This window comes from Glandiceps talaboti, chromosome 15, assembly GCF_964340395.1.
Source record: "Glandiceps talaboti chromosome 15, keGlaTala1.1, whole genome shotgun sequence".
Taxonomy (NCBI): Eukaryota; Metazoa; Hemichordata; class Enteropneusta; family Spengelidae; genus Glandiceps; species Glandiceps talaboti.
This window is the reverse complement of record NC_135563.1, coordinates 18,392,861-18,418,472: the sequence shown is the minus strand read 5'-3', so window position 1 is coordinate 18,418,472 and position 25,612 is coordinate 18,392,861. Positions and strand designations below refer to the sequence as shown.

Genomic DNA, 25,612 nt, shown 5'->3' with positions numbered 1-25,612 from the left:
TCAAAACATCAAAATGCCAGAATAGTTTCTAATGTACCGTTCCGGAATGAATATATTTCAATAACATTTCAATTGTTTTAAAGTGCAGGGTTTTGTGGTGTTTTAAAAAGCTAATGCCGTCCACAGTAGTCTCACTCTTGAGTGGGAATGGAAAGATGGTGGTGATGGGCCAATGTGTGAATACAGCTGTTTATTTACTTATCTCTGTTATTTATTTTGGATTTTGTTGTTCTGAGAGCGCGCGCACACACACACACACACACACACACACACACACACACACTCACACTCTCTCTCTCTCTCTCTCTCTCTCTCTCTCTCTCTCTCTCTCTCATGGGTAGAGGTAGTTCCTACCCATGGCCTGGTTCTTAGATCCTCTGTACCATAAACTGTCGCTTTGAAAACTACAAAAATTTTGATTCAAATATACCTGACTTCTTGTGAATTGTTGGTGTAAAAACAACAGTATCCACAACTCAGTATGAAGAGTATCTTTTATCAGTTGTCTAACCAAGTACATCACATGATCTGATAGCATTTACCTTTGATGAACACTAGAGGGCACTTTTATAGGGGCAATATGGCAAAATACATTTAAAATTCTTTTAAAATGCTTTCAGGGTAGTTTTTATACAGTAATAGTGAGGATGGGATAGGGAATTTGGGTGCACATGTGTTAGTTTTTATCAGACAATGTGACACATATTTTAATGAAAGAATCATTGCTTTATTCTCCATGAAAACTACAAATACAATTAGCACTACAATAATACCAGCATAATAAAAGCAGCAATAACATTACTGAATATATGATATATATTATGTTTTTCAAATAGCACCAAGATATATATCTGAAAATTAAACTCAGCGAATTTTTGCTTTCGTTGGTGGAAGCCACTTAGAATTGGAAAATTGATTGAATAAAGCTATTTCAGCAATTACATAAAACGTTTAAAAAATTTACATATCAATGATGTGATAAAACTGTTAAAGCAGAATATATTGTAGTAAAAGAAAGGAAAGTTACTGGAAACAGTAAATACAAAATATTTTAGTCATTTGAGTTGTATTTTTTCGTGATGTCATTAACTTTGAATAAAAAGTGAGATGGTAATAATCGAACTGGTCTTGCTGGCTTCAATCATTATAAAATATTTAGAAAAGAGCATTTTCATCAATAAAGAAAACAGTAAAAAGTTTATACTGGCATTTTGTTGAACACTGCAGCTTAATTTACAGTTGCAACAAATTATTTCAGCAAAACATGACTTTAATACTGCAGCTTTGTGGTTATAATTGGATATTTAGTAATTCTGCATACACTATACATACATACGTTTTCATATATTCATTTAGCCATCATAATATCATAATATGAATTAAATAAATCTCGCCTAGTTTTAGATATATAAACATTAACAAATAAAGTACTATAGAGGTGTCTAAGACTCCTGGCTATAAAGTAGTATGTAATAAACTGTTTATCTACCCTACTGCTGCATTTAGAAAGTCTGATTTGAACTTTTCATCTACCATAAGGCTATATCAGAAAGCGTCTAAAATAAACTTAACAATGGGGGTATAGAGGATAAATCTCTTTTGTACAGACCCAGTAGCTGTAACATTAAAGGTTTTTACTTTCATTGGTAAAAATACACTATACCCTTGAGGCTTGACTAAGAACTGTTTCATCCTTCTTAGCAGCTGCATTACCCATCCACTAATCATTGACTGTACCGTGTATGGCTTGATATCTGTATGTAAACGGTTGATTTCTGTTGTCAAGAAATTGTAAATCTGTGGTATGCTGATAGTATCATCACTGGTTATCATACTTTTTGGGCTGAATACAGCAGTAAAGTCAATATATGAACAAAATATTATTCCAACAGCTTCTGGGTAAAGAAAGAAACAATCACTCACTGATATTTCTGTATTTGATTTCATACATACATCAAGCTATGTATGGCATTACAAATACAATTGTGGTATCTTGTTTCAAGAACTAAAGACAGACACAGACATATTGTGGCATGTAGTAGGTTACACAAATTGGTAATAGCAATGCCTTTTTGATCCTGATATAATCACACTTATCAAAATAATGTAAATATTGGAAGTCTCCATAAATGTATATGAATCCACACACATAAAACATGGGTCTTTCCATATACTGAATCATTCTTCTGTGAGTGTAATCACATCAGTATCCATTGATAGATTACCATCACTATGTCACAATAATGTTAATAGTTTTGTTTCCGTCTTCACTTGTCAAAAGCACAGTGACATGTATTATTGTTAAGATTGTCGTTTTCCTACGTAAAATATCACATGAATCCTGCTACTACAAATGTATCAATATATACTCTATAATAGACAAGTAGTGTTCTTTCAATAAAGGTTGGGGAAATATATTCAAGACAAAATGTTGTTATATTAAGCCTGTAGACAAGGAAAACAACAATCTAAGAAATATCACACATCCCTATGGTCAAAAGTGATTTTGCCGGAGTAATACTACCATAACACATATTCAACTCATTATGTAATACCTGGAACTAGGACTTGATTTATTGATAACCAGTAGCAGTAAACTACCTCTAAAATATCCTCTCCCTGTTGCACTATCTATTTGTACTTATCTGCAAATATTTTGTACTTTTTTTGGTTACATTTTTTGGAATACACAATATTAAGTATTCAATATCTACTTACATACACAATACATGTAACAGTGTCACTATTTGACTTAAAATCTACACTCAAACGTGTCTGTTCATTTCATTTCCTGTACACAGTCACATATTTTCACGCAGGACTCGATATTTGTCAAAGTGTTAGTTCTTTAACGATGGTGATAACTTGAATAAATCAATAAATTCACACAACTGATAATTCACTTGATTTTGTGGAATCCTGTGGAATATGTAGACAAACATATCAATTATGATAATAAAATAAAAACAAATACATTATACAATACAAATGACCTAACAGCTAATTAATTTTTCATTTCAGTGTAAGTTTTGTGGCAGTTTCATTCTTTGGCACTGACCAAAAAAATTAACAGTTCTATATATCTCACTTGATTTCATTTACACTGATTAAATGACAATAACTCCTCTGATAGAACAAATGCCCTTTAGTACAGCAAGACCGTTCCACAATACTTGAGTCAAAATTATACACATACTTTAATGGTGAAATGCAAATGACACAGATATGAATCTGTAAAGATTGTGTAGCTGTAATTACTGCACCCTATATCCTGAATATAAATGGTGAAATATCCAATATCTTACAATTTCATTGAAATTAGAAATCATCCAGGACTATTATTTTATGAGCTCCAGAGGGCGCTGTTCCAACATGACCAACGAGTATTTTCCTCGTATTGTGGTTGAGATTCCTCTCTTACTTGTTAGTAGGTCACTGGCTGAGAGGTTATCAACATGGTCATACTGTCATGTGGTGTACACTAAAGAAATGTTTACAGGCCAGCCACACTCTGATAACTAATTCTGGCGTGATTTTACACAATATACATACAATACATTATCTGATATCAAATGAAGTTAGCTTATGGCTGTCTAGCTCTGTCTCATACTACATGGTTGCTCTCATAACAAGTTCCATCAAGACAAACTATATGCATTGATATTAAAACCTATCTACAATTCAATGACATACACTATATTTGACCTTCTGATAAGATGCCTTCTCATAAATTGCACAAATAATGGAAACAAAGTTACATAAAGAATTCAAACAGAAAAATGACAAAATTTCAGTGGTATATGTAACTACACAAATATTGTACAACAAATGCCAGTCTTACAACCAATGCTGGTCTATCACTATAAATGACACTAGGTTGACGAATAATGTACGTAAACAGACAATATTGGCAACTTCAAACTACAACACAATAAATGCCAGTCTCATCAAGACTGTTGTTCACGTTCAACATACAATACACTTGCAAACACACTCATATGATATTTACAGACTAGAGAGGTTAAAATGATGTAACTATGATAAAACAAACTTGTTTTTTGTATGATTAACACTTTTCTATCGCTTTGAATGCCTTTAAAAACTTATTACAGTACCAAGGAAATCTTCTCTATTGTACAAGTGGTGACTGTGGTAGGGTCTGTTTTATAACAGACCTAAACTGAGTACATACATACCACACATGTCTAACAATATAATTCAATATACTGTCACCAAACCAACACATGCCAACCTGTAAATACACCCTGCCTTTCAACTTTTCTATTTCCCATTTCAAAAGTTGTACCAAATCCATCCTCTTTGACTAAATATTTTCTCTGTATCTGCACTAGATTCTATGTGCAAAGTATGAATCGGAAGCCTTTACACATATATATACTTGAATTTCAAAAATATCATTGGTAGTCTACAACACATAGCTTGTTATTATGTACAACCATTAGGTCACACTCTTTGGTTTTATTCTAATATACATACTTTAATAGATTTCTTGGCTATCATTTTCTCACAAACTTTTTAAACTTACAATTATGATTGTAATGATGTATGCTTGAATATTAATCCTGAACTATACAGGGACAAGAAATTATTGTAAATTTTGATGTACAACTTTTTTTTTATTTATACACAATACTATACTCGTTCTATTACAGTATTTGACTGAAGTAATTATCCTTCTTCATCACAATACTTAAAACTTTATACTTGGAAAGATAGGTATTGCTACATGAAAGCATACACCCTCCACCAATGTTGGTTGAGGGTCTATGATGAGAGTAATGCTGTCTGAAACTTTGTATCAAATTACTATCTCTGTCTTCTTCATTTCTCTATCTATTCTTGAGCTGTTCACAAACAAAACTTTTTCTGGAAGACAAGCTTATTGTTACACCTACATAGAGGTGAAGAGACGAGGTGAAGAGACGATATATACTTGGCTTCCGTAGTCTTCTTTCTATTATTATCATAGCACATACATATGTTTTTATTACACAATACTAATATTTACACCTAACATAACTATCCCTTTCCACTTTCTGTTTTCAGTTTGCAGCATTGTCAGTGAAGTAAAGCACAATTTAAAAAAAATCCATTTTAGGTCAGGTGTCAATGACTTCATACTAGTGACTCCTTAAGTGCAACATTCATGTGTTAATCTGGCCATGCCTCCTTAGCTTGAATACAAACATCTATTTCATGTGTAGCCAGTCCACTGTTCTACATTCTACCCCAATAAAACTACCCTATTCCTAACTCCCTGGCCGAATACAAATGTGTCTATTGCACTGTCAGTCCACTGTACTATATTTTTGCCAAGTGTTATGTATATCTTTTCTGTCAGCACTCTTTTGAAGATCATTCTGTAATGTGTTTGTTAAAGTTCTAACTAACCTTTCTTGGTCAGTCAAGATCTGTGATGTAATCACAGTTTGTGGCTATACAAGTCAATTTGGCAATATACTATACTCATCTTCACAAAGACATCTTATGGCAAACTATACTTTATCAGTTTAAGTGCTAAAAGTCCTGTCTTCTTATTCTTCATCATCTTCATCATGTCCATGAGTTATATTAGTTGGTGTTGACGCCCGTAAGTTTGGTGGTGCACCAATGGTATTGGCCCGTAACATTTGAGGTCGTTTATCAGGAGTTATATCGCCATTGCTATGAGTACTACCTCTGTTTCTTGTTGTGACAGGAGTTCCTTGGAATTCATCTTCTAGAAACACATCTGAATGTGAAACTGTTGATTCATGTGGCATCTGTGAACATAGATAAAACAGGGATATATTGAAATATTCTAAGATTTATTCATGGTAGTATGGGAAGAATGGAAAAAGGATCACAACACACTGTGACACAAACACACACACACACACACACACACACACACACACACACACACACAAACACAAACACAAACACAAACAAAATGCACATAAATAATCCTCCATAAATCAAACAGACACATACATCCATCATGCACAAAATACACACAAATCCGACACACACAAAAATACCCATAAATCTGATAGACACACACACACACCCAACATGCACAAAATGCACACAAATCTGGCACACACAGACACACACACACACACACACACACACACACACACAGAGACACACACAGACACAAACATAGCCACACACACATCCAACATGCACAAACTATACACAAATCCAACACACAAACACACACATCTAACATGAGTAACACCCCCACAGTTACAATGACAACTCGTCACCAAATACAACAAAATGGCCATTTAAGTTTAGTATATTGACTTCTTAATTATATTTTATATCTTACTGCCTAGAACATTACTTATGGTTACTCACCAACATAGGGGCAGCTCTGAAGAAATAACTGAATGGATAATAGAGTAAATTGATAAATGATGAACTGTAGAGGTCTGCATATCTAGACACTTGGTTTGCAAAGAATGTCTGTCTTGAACCTGAAATCAAATATAACAATCTCAATTAATATGAACATTCCTTGTATGACTTTATCCATGGTATACAACAGAAAACATGACTCTTTTTTGCAGACACGTATTGAGTGATTACACAACAAATATTTTCAATATTCCTCAACATTTCAACATCAACTAAATCATTCAACATTTGTAAAATTACTTCAATCCCTTATGCCAATCAATGAATCATTTCATCAGGTGAATAAAGACAATTATTGGGGAATCATCTCTACCGTACATTATCATCATTACTACTATTCTACATGCATGAAAGCTGGCAAAGAAGGACAAAGATAACTTGGAAACCTACCACTCCTAAAGAGACTTCCCATCATTCCATGTGCCATGTCCATGTCATGGACAACACACTACAAAAAAAAAAGGAAAACAGGGGAATATGAAAATACTTCCATTCCTATCACATCAACCAAAATAACTAAAGACAACAATTATGACAAAACAAACTGTTTTTAAAGGACCTTAATTCAATTCCATGTTATCACATTACTGTTGTTGTATCAGAGGAGCTGTAAAGATTGAACAAAATCACTATTTTTATGGACCAAATTGTTTCTACCTTTTTTGCCAGACATTACTCATTAAATGTTAATCTTAATCCAAACTAGGCTTCTTAAAGGCCAGGGTTTCAATGCCTGGTTCTCAAATTAGTATTGTCGTATTGTAACAATGAAATAGAGCGATTGCTTTGTTCATGACCAACTTTTTCCATAGCTCTGCAAGACAGTAATTCATCTGATCATGTGTTTGTACATGACAAAACTTTCAGTCTTACCTGTATGTCTCTCTTGATACTACTGATATCTGGTCTGATGTCAGAATCACTGTCCAAGTTTCTGGAAAAATAATAATAGTTGCTTGTTTCAAATTCAATATGCTAAAAGCAATTTCTTTTCAAGAAGGAAGGATGCACCTTGGGATGTAGACTATAACAGATGTCATACCATTTTTGCCACCACTCCATGAAGTGTTGGCTTATAGGGCATGGCTACCACAATACAGTATACCTTACAGACTATTTGAGATGTAGTTTTCTCAAAACAATCATACCACACTGTAACATCTCATTACGAAGCAATATCATTCTTTATATCATCTCATTTGTAGTCCAGAGACTTGGCTATCTGACTTGACATATTTTGGCTTGACAGTATAGCCCAGAGCCTGGCTATCTGACTTGACATACTGGCTTGACAGTATAGCCCAGAGACTTGGCTATCTGACTTGACATACTGTCAAGTCCAGAGATTTGCCTATCTGACTTGACATACTGGCTTGACTTTTGTCCTTTTCTGAGACCTTTAATCTAGTCAACAAATGTTCTAACCTCTAAGTAAGAAACCAAAAACATGTGGGATACATACTTGTATAAATCTGCTAATTTCAGATCAAGTGACTGCAGAGTTGCAAAATTATCTGAAAGACAAATGATAACTATAATTACTATGGCTGAAAGTGAGATGAGTGGACATTCAATGTAGACAAATAAATCATAAAATAGTGTAACATAAAATACATGTAGTTATCAGTAAAGTTTCCTCACAGAGTTAAAATCTTGAAAACCATGTATTAGGTTATACAATATTAGTAAGTTACCATTATCAGTTTTCATCTTGGCTGGCCACTTTTTTTGAATCCTACTGGATGTTTCGCTAACATGAAACAAAATGCTGGGGAAAGGGTTACATTCATACATTGTAAATAACCAAAATGCTGGGGCAAAGAGTTACATTCATACATTGAAAACAACTGAACACAGAACATATTCCATACTAAGGATTCCGATATGTATTTACTTTTACAAGAAATAGTTCTCTGATGTTGACCCCTGGTTTGACCTGAGAAACAGCAGGTTTATTTGTAGCGTTTGTTGGGTATGACTTGATAATCTTTAGATGTTGAACTTGACAAATCAATTTTGCGTGCATCACTGAAGCCAAAACTTGACAAAATTTACCAGACTGGACTTTTTATTTAATACTAACGATAAGAGGGTATAATGTATGTAAGTTTGTTACCATGGTCCCCATCTGGCTCATAATTTAACAGGATTTACTACCTTTTCCTTATTTCCTTGTAATAGTTCATGAACCTTAGCAAAATACTACAAATATTAATACACTGGGGCACACTTTCTTTTACTCCACAACTTTTCAAAATAATTAAGACGCATAATTTTGGCAACTACTATAGTAATGAAGTCAAATCTATTCTCAAGATATCACAACACCTCACCTCTTTTATCAGTCCAGACGTGTAATTCTTGCGCTAACTCTGGAACAACTAAACATGTTCTCCAACCTCTAACTTTCTTAGATTTCAAAATATCACCAAAGATGTGATCACCGACATAGAGGACATCACGACCAGTGGCACCGATCATTTCACAGAACACATCACATGAACCACCTGAGTACACATGACCATGCTGAAGTGGACCAACGTGAGTTCCTAGCTTCAATGCACCTGTTTCCTAGGTGATGAAAAGAACACAGATGAATGTCTGCACCAATAAACTGTACATCTGCTAGTACAAATATGAATTCATAATATCTCTACTTACATATATAGTTATTGTCTCTTTCTGAAATCATATTCCCATTTTGATCATTCTATTAACTTTCCACCAAGAATTTGGACCGAAACTTCCAGAGGCACTTTGAAGCTCAACATCCAATGGCAGTGTTGATGGAAACCCATATCTTGTTTTTTTATAGTCTGTTGTCAATGTCATTTTCAGTGACCAGTTCTAGGATATCCTGTTTACTGGCAAGTTTTTCCAACCCCTGACAATAGATTTATTGTAACTACAAATAATAGCAGTCATTGTAAGTTACAGATGAATTATTGGAACATACAAATATGATATGTTATACTTGACCAAATGATTTAGAATTATATAAATATAAAGACTCATCTGTATGTGAAATTGGAAAATTGGTGGTGACTAGAAATGGTAATTTTTTGAAATGTTATGACGTATAAAGAAAGAACTTACTGTATCTATTTGTCTTAGAATTGTACCTTCTCCAAAGAACAAAGGTTTCCTGGCATCTACGATGACAACATCAAAGTATGTCAACCATGGCTGATGAGGACTGTCAGACTGAAAAATATGAAGGCATTCATATAAAATAACCTTAATATTGACCAGTTTCAAACATAACTTAGGTCAACAAAACTTTCTATAAGAGTTTGACAGATTTCTCAGTTTTGTTCTTGAGATAATTCTTATATGTACTGATATTAAGATTTCAGGATTGTAGAACTATGGACTATTTAACTGTACAATAGACATACACCTGTATTCAGGGAGTTGAGGAATTTGATTTGTTTTATTGACAGAAAATGACAACTCTTCCAAATGTTTGTTGAAAGATGATGAAAGTTTCAAAGCAATCCACAAAATAGGAGTATTCTGGGATATATTTCCCCAGCCTTAAAAAAAGTACTAATCAGTCATTGATTCCTGAAATTTACTAGATCTTGTATTTATCTAATATTTGATGCTCAATACAAATAATCAGTCTAATTTTTATTAAAGAACTGTTTCTGTCTGGTTTTGACAGAAATATAATAATATTATACAAGAAACTTACTGTAGGTCCATGTGGAAAGTCAAAGAGATAAGTCATTATTGCCTGCAAAGAAGTAACAAAATAAAATATTAGACAAACTTCAATCATCAATATTGGTAAAACATATCAAATACTGTACTTTCTCCTTTTTGTGTAGTTGTAAGTTATAGCTATAACGTAGTTATACTTACAAGTACATGGACCATACTTCTCCCCAACCTAAAGGGAGTGTTGGTTTAGTCATTATTATTGCGAAGTATTTTCAATGATATGAATTAATGGCAATATGCATTGTTTATGTTAGTACTGTGTGCCTAGTAGGAAGTTTTTTGCGCTTCAGTTGATAATGAACATTGCTGACAATCATGGATAGAATTGTCAGAGATATAATTATGCTTACAAAATCTTGGAAAAGTTCCGACAGTCAAAATTTATTTAACATAAGAGTACAATTGTTATTTATGACTACAATATAGAAGTGACAGCCAGAGAGTCAGTAATGTGGAAAACTGACATTGATTTATCTCCGCACATGTTGTCTTTCTTTGTATATATACAAGGGTTGATTCTTTGGGGTTTGGCTTAAAGCTAACATGCACTCTGGACTCTTTCAAGATGTTGTATTCTTTATTGTATATGGCACACATAGAGTTTTGGAAGACCAGATGTTTGTACATGTATAAACCTACCTCTGTATATTTATAGTCACTGTTTGTTGCTAGGAAAACTTTCCTCCCTGCCTGTCTCAGCCTACAAAGTTAAAATAAAGTAGCTCAGAAATGTTGTATGATATAGAAGGGGTAGGTTTTAGACAAAAACAAGGGAAACAAGACAAAATATGGCAAAATGTAATGTAATTTGAGCATGGTGAAATATTCTTACATTACAGATTATTAATCTTTTGTAGATATTATAGCATTATAATATTGGTGATATAGTTTTCAATAGTAATTTTATATTAGACCACCTGTTGGATTCATATACATGTATAGATATATATTATATACATTGAAACGTTGCTCATCGCTTCACATCTTGGGATTGGAAGTAAGGCCGACTTTTGAACTGTTTCATCTCTTCTAGTCACTATTTTGGTATATATATTATATATATACACACACATACATATGATATGTATATGAATATAAATTCAAATTTGTATCATATAGATGACAGTTTTTGTACCTGTGTAAGAGAGTGGGTAGACGAGGGTCCTTCACAACATAATCTTCAGGTTTCTCTATTGTCTTATTTTTGATGGCACCCTGTTGAACAAACACAATTAAAGGAATATTAATTGTCCATTGTTAAAACTATGACATCAATTTGAAGATACATGTATATAATATGAGAGAATTTTTTCTTCCTAAACAGAGTTACAATATTATTGTTGTCTCTCTAAGAAGGACAATCTGAAGGAAACTGCTTGTTTTCAGAGGTTACATAAAGTTGAAGAAACCTGACCTGATGGTGCTATTAACATGGTGAAAGCTGTTCAGAACTTTTGGAAACCCTTTGTCCAAAAATTGAGTTGAGTTTTGTTGAGACCATTTAATTTTCATTTGTGTTGAAATATTATCAAAATTAGACGTAGTTGTAGAAACAATGATACAATCTACATGTGTTGACTTTGGCACACAGATTCTAGGCTAGGGCAATCGATTTCTATGAAAGATGTCCATATGAAAGGGGAGTGGTTTCTTGTTGATTTCATACACTGTCAACAATTTACATTGACATTCCCAGGTTACTTGGGTGAGATTTTGAAGGGTGAAATTGATGGAAAATGTCATTTTCTTTCGATTAGGGATTGGCTTGTTGATTGCAAAACTATGTTGATCTTTTGAAGTGGCTGTTAACACTTATCAAAGGTCACTTTGGGTGTAGAGACCATTATGTGATTAAAGTCTTGATTGACCCAAAATATCAAATTTTGTGGTAAAACTTGGATGATATGAAGAAAAGAGGTGTTTAACATTTGACATTATTTTTGGAGTAATTGAATACCAATAACAGCTTGAATTTCTGACAACAAATATAGCTTTGAACCCAAAGTGAGAATTTTGAAGAAGGTGTAGATTCAATAGACTGTACCAGGCTAATTTCACAAAAAAGATAGCGTGCTCGAAGCACAAAATATAGAAATGTGATATTTATATTTGGCATGGGAATAGACCCTGGAGTGTGTATTAATGCTCAGTATTAACAAGAAATGAAAGAAAATCCTTGATTTCAAAGCAGCTGGTCTATTATTTTATTAAAACCTACTAGCTGTAACTGGAGTATTATTTTTTGATACCAGACAACCAACAATATATTCACTGAAAATTGTTAAAATATCACGAATTAGACATTTCCATGTCAATGAGAGGTTGATTCTATCCATAAGTACAGTAATTGAAATGGTGATTGCATTGGGGGCGCTGAGTTTTGGTGCTGACCTGAAAATCAATTTGACTGGATTATTGCACCATAGTCTGTGTACATAGCTTCACAAATATGTTTACCCACAGGTGATTAATACTATTCAGGGTGTGCAATATTACAATTATGTTATTATATTTCACAAAGCAGTTCACTAAATGTTCCAGTTGCAGATAGTACAGCTTTAATAATATGTATGATATTGTCAGTATTGCTATCCTTAATTTGATCTTTTATACTTAAGTTTTAACAGTCAACAATCCTATGTTAAAGTTGAAATAAACTTAACACAGGTTATCTAGTCAGTTAATTTGTGTATCTATCTGTAGACATCAAGACTCTGGTGTTAGATATTAACTGCAACTGCACATGCAAATACTTCATGAAATGATCACATAGATAAATCTCTGTTTGATGGTACACAATATCATGATACATGGTGAACGTGCAGTTTTCCATGTAGCACCACTATTGACTAACAATGAGTAAAGAACCACTCCTATGTCACTATGCAGTAATACGGGTATCTATGTAACAGTGGGTTAGAATACTTGTCTCGAATATACAACACACAATCACACCTTTCACCTGAACTTTTAACCTACTACAAAACAAAAGTTCTTACATATATATTGAGTGTTGCTAAGTTACCTTACAACGGACTTTGTTCCCAACCCCTGTTTTCATTGTTAAGTTATTTATTTGCATTTTAGTTCACCTAAATACCAGCTCACAAATGTGTTTACTGTAATAGGTTGTCTCTCCTGTCAGTATTACATGTAATTATCCTTGAGGCCTAGTTCACTGCATTTAACATCACAACAATTTGATGTGTCCTTTCAGATTTGTATAAAAATAGAGCTGTCAACTGCTGTGACGTTAGACTGTCATTTGTGTACATTTGTGAAAATATGAATGAAATAAAGAACTCTAAAATGAGTAACACGAAAAATATGTAATTTCGGAAAATATGTCCCATTTTGTACCAACCATTTTCTACAAATTGTTTAACCTTTGCTTTCATTGGGTTTAAAAACTTCACTATTCAAATTTCTCAAGTACACACTTAAAATATCATTTATGGCATTTCATATTTCGCACACATTGTTGTCAATAAATATTAATTTCATATGATTTAACTATTTCATGAATCAACATTTTCAGTGTACAATTATGAAAAATAAAGAGAGTAATCCTAACAGAACGTATACTGCATATGCTGTCATTATTATTTCAACCTAAATAATGCTGTGCTGTATTTCCCAGATAGTATAATTTAAAAGGTCACAGCTTGACGTCCATGCTAAAAGCCTTATATGTCTTGAAATTGAACTATCCCAGGCTAAAAAGGTTAAAAGCTATATACAATATCATTTCACTACAGAAAGTAAACTGAAAACGATACGATTGACTTATTTCAACATAACTTAATATCCCTAGTCAAAACATGTAATCTATAATACTTTGTCTTTTTACTAATTACTTATCAATACATCCTATACTTTTAGCAGACAAGGCTTTTTGTGTAAACCATCTAATTTTCTTTTATAACTGTGTGCCAATATTGGCAGAATAAGCTATAAAAAGACTGGCAGTTAATTAGTTTACACTATCATACAGTTGAATTGTTCAGGCACACCTGAGCCCCTGAAGCCAATCTACAACTTCAAGTATGATAATGGTTTTTTGTTATGTATAGTTATGTATACATATTTCCCAGACATTTTTTCCTGAATACAAAATAATACCAGAACAGCTAAGTGAAAATGTTCGTGACAAGTCTTCTTGACCATGCAAAATAATAACACAACAAATAACTGATGCTATATATGTAATATGTAAAAGTGGTAATACATAGTTGAGAGAAAATATCCTACTCCTAGATCTTAGAGATAAAACATAAATTAAATATTGTAAAAATTGTAAACATGAAAATGGTTGTTAAAGAAATACACTTTTCACTTCTTTCATGTAGGGAAGAAAAGCGTAAAATTATGCATCCATGAACATGTACATCTGTTATAATAACATTTAGCATTGATGTAATGCATCAAATTTGATAATTTATAAAATGATGTCTTGACTTGGCTTTCATGCTTGACAATGCTGACGGTTCATCCAAACAGTTGACATGAAAACATGCAAGTCTCTGGGCTATTGTGCTCATACAGGGAAGGGGCTATTTATCATACTAAAGTTTTTTCAAATGCAATATTAGAATAGAACACTAGAATACTAATGGTGTGTGTGTGTGGGGGGGGGTGGGGGGGGGTGGGGTGGTGGTGATGATGACACTAAGTTGTTGGGAATGAAAATCAAATGCAATAGTAGAATAGAATTCTGGAATACTAATGGGGGGGGGGGGGGCTAAAGATACTAAATTGTTGAGAATAAAAAAATCAAATGTAATACTAATAGTTACAGGTAAAGTTACAGTTCTAGGTAAAATATGATTTTGTAACATCAACTTATTCTTATTCCAATGTGGATATTTTATCAATCAATGTTCAGTTTTATATGCATTCTAGACATCCTTACTGACTTGATCAATTTATATTTTTGTCCACCCAATTTTCTTCTATATCGTCATTTCACATTTGATTCCGAATAGTATCCATCATTATACAGCTTACATCAACTAAAGGCTAAGAACTAGGTTTTGCTGAATCTGTCATATCAGTAATTGGGCCATTATGACATGCAATGAAACAGCATGGATTAGGAACGACATCAGAGTGTGTGCATGTGTGGTCAATTTTAATATTCAAAACTGGGATAAGTATTATGTGCAAACCCACACAAAACTGTGGGTGATATTTTACAAATAATCCCAGTTCATCATAATGTATACAAATTGTACAATTTGGTATCACAATTTGAAAGTAAAATCATCATCTGGACATAAAAATGCACGTTTTAAAATATGCCGTATTAAAACATGACAACAAACAAATTTTTGTCTGTTACAAAGAAAGGGAAATCATTAATATTCTGGTCATTCGTACAGTAATTGGGGAACCAGCTGGGAAGATTTCTGCTCACAGGATGCCTGCTTGTATCAGGTCATAATGTTTATTCTTTGATTTACAACGCACAGTACTGAAGGTATTTTATCGGATCTTATATTAGCATTCCTGAATACTCATAACTCACATCTGGTTGAATTTTAAACATATTATGAAAATACAACCATGTGAATATTATCAGACATATAATAATATTATAACCTAATACACACTGAGTATGGATATCATATTGATATATGAGATACTGTAATGTTTTAGTGACATTTGAAAGTGTAAGTAGGTCATATTCACCCGAGGCCAAGTCATTTATGTTTTCCCCAATAAATTGCAAAAAGCTAAAAAGTACGTAAACATTTTGTTATTGTACATACAAATTTTACACATAATATTAATGTTTTACAATTTATTGAGCTGCAAACAAGGACTTGGCAAATTTTGTTTCACATTGATTTTTCAAGTAGGAAGCCATGCTAAAATTGTTTTCTAAATTCAAAATCCAAAATAAATACCTAGTCCTCATCCATACGGCCACTTTACATTGTAAATGGAATGGCTTAGACTGTAGTTAATGAGATGAGTTGTGGGGACACATGTTAGCTTTAAAGCCCCGGCTTTCAATCCCACAGGTTCTCACATTATTTACCGTGAATTTACTGTGAATTTACGTGGGGTAGGAAGCCATTGAGGCTTTTAAAGACCCCTTACTGTTCTGAGGTGGTTATCAATACACGCTTTAAAGTGATTAACTGATGAATTAGCAATAACCCTTTCTGGTAAACTGTTCCAAATGTCTATGACGCGTTGACTTAAAAAATATTTACGAATATCCAATCTGGATCTGTCCTTAAATAATTTCAAACTGTGTCCTCTTGTTGTCGAAGTAGATACGTTGAAAAACACAACTGGATCAACGAAAGTATGCCCATGGAAAAGTTTATACACTTCCAGCAAATCTGCTCTGATCCGTCTGGTTTCTAAAGTTGTCAGTTTCAATACGCGTCACCTGTCCTCATAATTCAAGCCACCAAGCTGCGGAATCATCCTGGTGAACCGACGCTGCACTTTTTCCAAAAACACAATTTCTCTTCCACCTCGTGTCCACATTAGTGGCTACTCTGCCCCACAAATATTGCCTTATCTACTATCAGTACAAACACACTAAATATTTTTTATGATGGCCTACCTTTTCATGCACCCAATCTACAGCTGCTCTTACATCTTGATGGATACTTTTCCATGACATCCATAAATCACCATGTCTAACTCCCATCTTGGAGTGGATGTACTGTTCAGAGTTGGCAAAGAAATCCACCAGACAAGCTATCAGATAAGTTTCTGGAAAAGCAAAGAAGTGAGAACCATGTGAACATGTTCTTCTACTTAACACATAAACACAAGGCAAGTTTAGTGTGGTTAAATCATTAATTGAAATATTACCACAAAGGTAATGATTTCTAATAGATTCCTTTGATAAATTGATGATATTTCAGATTCAGTGTACGACATTCTGAATTTTTTTTTTTTTTGTGAGTTATGTTTTCTTTGTGACACACATCATTGCAAAGCAACAGAACCTCACCTTGGTTCTAGTACATGTGTAAGCTACACACAGCTCATTCAATTTCCTGTTTGAATAAAAACAAGTATTAGACTCACACACGAAAGACATGACTTGCAACACTCTGGGTGCTATGTATAAAATAACACAGTGAAAAGTTCTGAAGATATATCCTAAATATCTTGTTTTCAGTGATGTATGGATGAATACTTTTTGACTTATTTCTAAAAGATCTGAGAAAGCTTTTAATGTTGGCTATAGTATACTTAGACGTGGATGTTTCATAATCAAGTACTTCAGTACATAATAATCCATTGTAGACAAATACTTCAGGAATTATGAGAATGCATATAACAAAATATATCAAGGATGTCTTATTTATAACTTTGATAGAAGTTGTCCATGACTAGTCTAAAAACATTTTTCTTTGTACACACGTTTAGAACTCATAAGTCAATAATTCATCATTAACAATCAATACAACATCTTTTTTTTGATATGTAAATACATAAAATGTTATACAAATCAATTCTGGTGAAGGACATTACACAATTAAAATACAGGATGTCCTTGATTGCTATTTCTGACACATCAGTGGTACCAACAATAGTAGTACAGACAAAACCTCAATGAAATAATACCAATTCAATACTACAGTTGTGGCCATCCTCAGCACAGATGTCCTCATTCTCCAACTTTTGTAATCTTGTAATCTGTACATAAATTATGCAAATTACGATGAATACATTACAACTATTCATCCATTCAGGACCAAACACTTTGTGGCTAAGTTTGCACAACATTTTTCTTACAATATTAAAGCCCATAGCTGTAACCTTTTACTATCTTTAGTTAGTTTCTGCCTTTAGGAAAGTATTCTAAACATTAACTTGAAACAGTTCATGCCTTCTTTAAATCTGTCTACTACTTGTCAGTGATGATATTGTGTACACTGGCTTATTTGAGTTTAAAGAGTATGAAAAAAAAAAAATTTCTCAACAAACTGTAAATTTCTGACATTCTTATAGGATTCGATCACAAGACTATCAAAACATCACAAAGAAATTGAAAAATAACCATTCTAGTTACAGCTATTGGGGCTGTAATATCTTGTATCTTATGCACTCTTATTGTTGTATAATCTGTATTATTTACATGAACAAATGCAAAAGAAACAATTTATGATTCAAAATAACAGAATTAGTAGAAGCTAAGAATTTCTATTTCATAAGTAGTATCTGGTCCTGATTGGGTACAAAGTTCACAAAACTGAATAATCTATTCTAAACTTTCTGACATTGAGTTGAATAGGTGTTAAAACCTTTGCCTAAAGTTTTTTTTCTGATTGATTAAAACCATGTTTCTTTCCTTGCTTTTTGCTATCTTTTTCCATAATCCACAGTAGAGTGGAATAGCAAGTTTTCATCAGCAAAGGACTATTTTTTATTTTTGATAAGTTTCAACTGACAAATGACACGTTGAGTAACAGTAGAGTTTGATTTCTTGACAGTTACCATTAGCTTCCCTTAAACAAAGAAATTAGAAAGCTGTGCACATACCATCAAGAATCTTAATGAGGAATTGATATTATAACCTTGAAATGTACTTAAAAGTTCAACAGCCTGTTATATAAAGTGGTTAAGATCAGAAAACATAACAACCATTGTGCATGATGTCAATTTAACTTCTACACTTAAACTGTCTAGTAATGTTCCTCAGTTTAGTTGTCATCGTTACTAATCATGAGTCATAACTGTCTATTTTTGGATTAAAATTTTGAAAGTGCAGCATTAGTCATGATTAAACCAGACTTTGACAAGTGAAGGAGAGAGAAAAGTTAAGTTACTAGGTACTGTGTAACTTGCTATTTTTAACGTTTTGTGATACACTATACTTTAAATGCAAAGATGACTTGTGAAATATCCTAGCCCCTTGGCTTGGATTTGGCAGTCCTTTAAACTTTCACATTGAAGAAAACCAGGAAGTACACAAACAATAATGAAATGATAAAACACACAGAGCAGTGTTGACAGACAGCTGTCATTCTGACAAAGTTGTGAAAGAATGAAATTTCACTTACACAATAACCAAGCATCTGACACTAATCCACACATGGTGATAGAATTATAACATGCCTTGGTTCTCGGTACATGCATATGTATAAGGGGACAGACATACACTATCCTATAAAGAACAACAATTAAATTGACATGTCGACAGACAGCATTCTTGCAAAATTCATGAAAGCAATGAGATCCAAAAAATGATCCATAATTGAGAGGACATCTTACCTGGTAAATTGAACAGTGTGTTCAGGATAAAAACCCTGCCTTCTGTCTCCTTAGTTATCTGCATAAATTTATTGGGGTAGAGTTCCTGGATTTCTGTACCTGAGAGGAACTTAAACCCATGGACACAAACCAATATATTGCCAAACGAATCAACCTGTAACAAATTAGTTGGCAGAATTAGTAGGAAGAAAACAGAACTTGCCTACATCTATCATTAATGTAAGATGTATGTGCAACACAGTACAAGGAAACTTACCTTTAACTTTTCTTTTTGTTTGTTCTAAGTACTTGCACTGAACTCATGTGAGCACTTAAAGGATAATATCCTATTAATGGATAGATAAAATTCACATTTTATATATATGATTGATTTTTGCAACAGCAAAGTTCCGTTGTCAATTTAATTTCTGTCTAAATTTCTCCACATCTTAGAGTATCAAATGTTAAGAAAGATGCAAAAAAAAACAACCAAAACACAGAACATGCTATACCTTTCAGGTGAATCTATAATTATTGAGTAGAGAGATAGTTTGCATTTCAAACTAGTTTGACACCTGAGCATACTTTTTTGGCAGAACTCAAGATTGTTGTTGATGTAGGGCACAGTAAGAAATATTATGAACATCACCTAAATTGGGCATTCTTTTCATTTATCAAAATATAAGTAATTTTGGAAATATTACCAGAACACGATAGTACACAGAGGAAATAATATATAGTCTCACCTTGAGTAAATTACCATATTCTTTATCAAATATTAATCCTCTAGTTGGAAATGTTGGATCGTATTGGAAGTTTAACAATTCCTGCAATAGTAAAATATGATTTGATACTATCGTAAAATTCATACTGGATTTGACTTTAATATAACTAGACCTTTTTGAAGATTATCTAGAAAACAACATTACATTTTCTTTTCCATTTTGAAATTGCAATTGTTTGCTCCACATGCAAGGCATTAGATTAAATCTAATAACTTCATAGTGATTTTGATTGGCACAAATTGACATTAGCAATTATGAAAAAGTCTACTGACAAAGATTAGATGACAATTTGATTTGATAGTAGCCTAGAGTCAAGTCCTGTCAGGAGTTTTGTGTCACCTTCTGGGAGGGAAGTGATAACCAAAAGTCCACACACAACTTGACCCCAAACTTGACTCTAGGCTAGTTCGCAAGTGAATATGTCTTTGTAGAGCTTTTTTCCTGTATTGTTATATTTGTTATTGTTATCCTGTATTGTTATATTTGTTATTGTTACCATGTAATTGTCATCTTGTTACTGTTAACCATAAACAATGTACAAATGACCTGCCAGATATGTTCAGTTTTCCAACCCTAGATATTCAAATTACTACATTATGACATACCAACTTGGTTGCTAGAATCAAACTCAAGTGTATTATACTAGTGTATCTAAGTAACTGACTTCGACATGATAACTTAGGTGTAAATGAACTATTTATTCACTGAGAATGTTTATAACTATGTAGAGAAACACACCAATGGATATAGTACCAGCAACACAATTATGACCTGAACAATTTACTGACAAGAATACAATTTTGGCACAGTCCCAAAATACTAGATTATGATATAATTTGAATTCAATATAAATAGAACTTTACACTGAGGTTCTGTCTTTACACAATATCGTAAACCATACATTTCTAACCCAATTGGCTTAGAAATTCATATACTTTTCTATTTATCACTCAGGAACTTCAGTTATATCAATATAGATTTGTATATTTCCCAATTATTCAAAATATAGCTACATAGCTCTCCTTTCCTCAATGCGGCAAACAAAGTCAAATAATTCTAGGTCATCAGCTATGATATGATGATAGTGGGTGGGTAAGGTTACGTAAGATTGACAATCTAAAATCCATGCTGTGTTGGATAACATTTGTCATGCACAACTAGTGTTATCCATGTGCAGCCCACATGTCTATATTATCTGTAGATTCAAAATAGTCATGATAGCAAAAGAAATTTGCTATTGTTCATCATAAGGTCACCAGTAACTTAGCATAAGGATATGTGATAAGAGTAGAGAAGAGTGGCTCTGTTTACACCATCCATCGTTTCTTTAAAATTTCATAAAATTGACATGTATACACCTAGCCTGAAATATCAAGTCCTTGTTTCAGCTTATGTACATGTAATATGCCTCATAAGTGGACCAACTTTTGGTCCAACTGGATCTCTCAGACTAATATACACCAGGCATCATAATTTATATTTTTCATTGCTTAGCCTAGATATATTTGTATCACAATGCTTACAATACATGTAATTTTATTTCTTGTCCAATTATACCTTTATTCAAAACAGGAAATATGTTAACCCTTATCAAAGAAAGAAACACCATGTCTACATATTGATGAACTTGATTTTAGGACTTTGTGACAAGGGCTTCTTACATGTATTCAAATAACTTCTTCCATTCCACTGAACACAAACAAAATATTTGGATCTCACTCTTGGTATTCAGTAAGACCAATTCTGTACATACCTGTGGGTAACCAATGGATACCAGTCTTGATACTATCAGATCAAATCCTAATGCTTCATATTCTGGTGTTTTGTAAACTGTAATATAGAAGATATCAGATGTCTTGATAACTGACTTCTAATGTTTAGACATATTTCAAATGTCTGAGATTAAATATTGTGGTATAACAACTACTTTATCCACTTAGATAATGTTTTGTGAGAACTGTGCCAGATATTTCCTGAATTTGGATTCTCAGAAAAAAATAAAATAGTGTTTGTTGAAAAAGCAGAACTCAGAGCTCTAGCCTTAGAAAAGCACTACATCATAGAGGACCGAAACACACACAATAAATCAAGCTATTAAATGCCTCTACAAAGAAAAGATGATCACAGTCTTTCTTGACAAGGAAATGGAAAATTGACTATTTTCTAACTGATTTCAATGGTTATTTTGATATTTTAATTTCTGTCCATCAAAACATATGTATTAGATAAATAGAGCGTTGGTAAATGTGTAGGATTTGTGTATATTATTTTTCTGTAGCATACATGACCAATAATTCATTATGTTAGTTACACCACTTCAAAACTTGAAGGAAAAATAGAGAAGTTTACTAAACTCTCTAGTTGCTAGAAAACAGCAAAGGTATGTAGACCATTGTCCATCTCTAGTTGTAGACTCATTAACTGTATCTCAGAAACCAGAATCCTTAGAGAATTTATGCAGCTTTGGATGTCTCATAGCAAAGGGCAAACAACAAATTATATATAAGCATTTTATTGTGTGGATGAACAAACAGAAAATTGTTTGGATAAAGAGTGGACAATTTTGTTTGAATAATTTTTATCACTGTTCAATATGCCATGTTTGATTGGATGGGGGCCAAAGGGTGGTATTACATATGCATTGATACATTGTGGGGGTAGTTGAGAACAATGACAACTTACCATGTCTCAATAACCCTTTTACAACCTAGTAACTAAAGTAAACCACATAATGACTTGGTTTCTGTAACTTTATGTAATTACACCCTAAATATAGGGTGTCAGACTTTAAATAAATGATGTAGGTCCAAATGTTGACTTGAAACTCTCTTACATTTTCCCAAAGCTTAAAACAATGCTTGAGCCCATATTACTAAAATTACTTTGATGCCTGTTTCAGTCTAAAACAGTATTTTATCACACAGGTAATTTTTATGGTACTGTAATACTGACTCAGGAGACTATTTTCTCCTCGTCAAAACAATAAATGAGGTAACTATTTGTCAATGTCTGCCAAAGTGAAAAAATGTCCCCCAGTGATCAAAAATAGCTCCTCTTGCTACATGTGCAACCTTTTTGAAACAGATGCAAGAAAACTGAATAATGATATCCAAATTTCTTACACCACAGTACAATGACAGGACTGAACCACTACTCATTTAGAAGTTTTAGATTCAAAGAATGCATCTGGCTACTCACTATGGTTGCCTTCTTACAGAGGCTTTGATTTACATGAATAAACTCAGTGGTAGTTAAGAATGAGTGATTACCTATTGTTTATTCTGAACTTGGCATGTGAACTAGAACTATCCATGGGATATCATATAATTTACATTTCAAAAGCTAACTAACTGGCTTTGTCCATGACTTACACAACTGTATACAGTCAATGCAAAAGTTTAAATGCCACAAGAACACTTACAGCAGCATTTTGCTGTTACTTTCTGCTTAAAAATGTAATACTTCCACTATAGACTATCCCTTTTTTGTGTTTAATATACATCTTTCTAGTATCTCCTGTTTTATTTATGCAAACACACTCTTTTCTACAAGTACAAAGAGATAAATTTTCCCCCATTCAGTTTTTCAAAAACGATAAAAGAAAATTCTTTTCTTGGCATCGATAACTTTGTTTTGAACCCAACCAAATGTGTAGGAATGATGAATCCTTGACATATAATACATGTAATGTTATCAAAGATATGTATTGTGTAAAATTGATACCATACCTGCTAGGGTGTAGTCCATATCAAATCCAAAGAACTTAATTTTCTCCAGACTCAAACTACGGTTGGCAAAGACTCGATGTGATGCATCTCTGCGATATTTCTTGGGTATAACACCATCACAAAAATCTAGTGTTGGGTGGTTGTCCATCACTGCCATTGGAAAGGGATCATACATGATCCAATCATCAAAGGAAACTCTTTTGGTAGACAATCTACGAGCCATGACACCAAAGCAGAACTATCGTAAACACAACTAGTGCACACACAGTTTTCACAACAGCCTATATAGGTACACAGGGAGCAGCACACACAGATACAGTGGAATAAAAATGCAGGTTGTTAAAGAGTGCAGCAATGAATACACAAATTTAAATATTTGAACGACAGGAGAATGATTAAAGTAACGTTTATGTAACACAAAGGATAGTGTTGGATAGCCTTGTTATGGCAGTGATGACATATGATTGAGAAACTTCGAAAACAAAAACAGTAAAAGGAAAGTGGTGTTGTTGATGATGACGTTTATGAGGTTAGCCTATGTAACTGCGTCATGCAACTTCGCAATATAAATATACTTGGCAAGTGCTCAAGTGGTTTAGTGAACAAAAAGAAATGATATAAAAATTAAAATACAGTAAAACTGAACAACAACGTAAGTTAGCAAGATCAGTTAGAATAAAAGAAACTTTGAAATGGGTCGGGAATTTAAAATGTTAGTTTGTTAATAATCAAAAATGCGAGGAATATGTTAGAACTTATAAGACGAAATGAAGTTACGAAGACAACACTCAACTCAGCTGTTCTGTGCTATTGTGCTTGTGAAGTTGTGTACGTCCCAGGTCTTACACGTATACCAAGGCTACATTAGCATACAATTGGACGTTTTCACTGATTCGTGTACAAAAGAGATTGCAAACCGATAACGGTACACCAAATTTGAATAGATCGGTTGATTAAAATGTAAAAGGAATTCGATTGATAAGTATTGTACGTATTGCACATGATAACAATGTGCTTCGCCGCTCACTCGGTTGACCGCACGGTGTCAGATATATACAGATACAAATACATTGAAATAGAAATAAGCACAGTCGATGACCTATGTAATAATAATCTGAGGCTCCACTATTTTGGCAGCTTTCGAATAATGCTGATCACGCAGTCTAGTTGTCATATGACTAATAATCAGTTGAAATTTCGCAATGTAGGCTATATAAACTTCAAAATATCATTTATAGTAATGATTTTTAGCGCATGTATTAATTATTGTAGATTACTTGCAGCTTATACACTACAGTTAACTGTGAAGTTACTCACTATTCACTGTTCTGTGGACGATCGACGACTGTCTAAAATTTAAATTTTATAATACGCCTTTCGATTCTGAAATTGAAAGGACACAAAAATATGCATTTACATACCTGTATATTTACTATGTAATTATTTTTGAAAAAAGTCGAAATCTTTTTGAATATTGCCTTTATGTTGACAGGCTGTTTGTTGTCTGTGGGCCGCGGATGACGTTTTGATGTATTTTGCAATATATCAGCCTATATCTGTTTACCTATTTATATCCTTGGGCAAGAGACCGTGACCTGGTCAAGTAATGTAAATCCTAAGTTCATCAGTGAAAAATGTACTGTGAATTAATCAGACAGACCAACAAAATCGGTAAATGATCAAAGCTAACCTTTTTCTAAGTCGGAGAGCATATATTTG

At 33.2% G+C, this 25,612-nt stretch overlaps 1 protein-coding gene across 3 annotated transcripts; it reads right to left on the bottom strand.

Annotated features, from left to right (window-relative positions):
- Window positions 1-736: 736 nt before the first annotated feature.
- Window positions 737-25,426, bottom strand: LOC144446124 (cytosolic purine 5'-nucleotidase-like). 3 transcript variants are annotated; one of them, XM_078135835.1, is made up of 16 exons: window positions 25,315-25,426; window positions 23,894-24,105; window positions 21,919-21,995; window positions 20,127-20,207; window positions 19,402-19,555; window positions 16,736-16,887; window positions 11,288-11,367; window positions 10,792-10,852; window positions 10,124-10,165; window positions 9,523-9,630; window positions 8,760-8,997; window positions 7,889-7,940; window positions 7,300-7,360; window positions 6,817-6,874; window positions 6,367-6,485; window positions 737-5,783 (listed from the first exon to the last, which is right to left on the bottom strand). In XM_078135835.1, exons 2-16 carry the CDS (start codon window positions 24,066-24,068, stop codon window positions 5,556-5,558), a joined length of 1,686 nt encoding a protein of 561 aa, XP_077991961.1. In that variant the 5' UTR covers window positions 24,069-24,105; window positions 25,315-25,426; the 3' UTR covers window positions 737-5,555. The 3 variants fall into 3 exon arrangements, with proteins under 3 accessions (XP_077991961.1, XP_077991962.1, XP_077991960.1); XM_078135836.1 differs by having other exon boundaries at window positions 23,894-24,043; window positions 25,315-25,404; XM_078135834.1 differs by having other exon boundaries at window positions 23,894-24,174; window positions 25,315-25,402.
- Window positions 25,427-25,612: the final 186 nt, after the last annotated feature.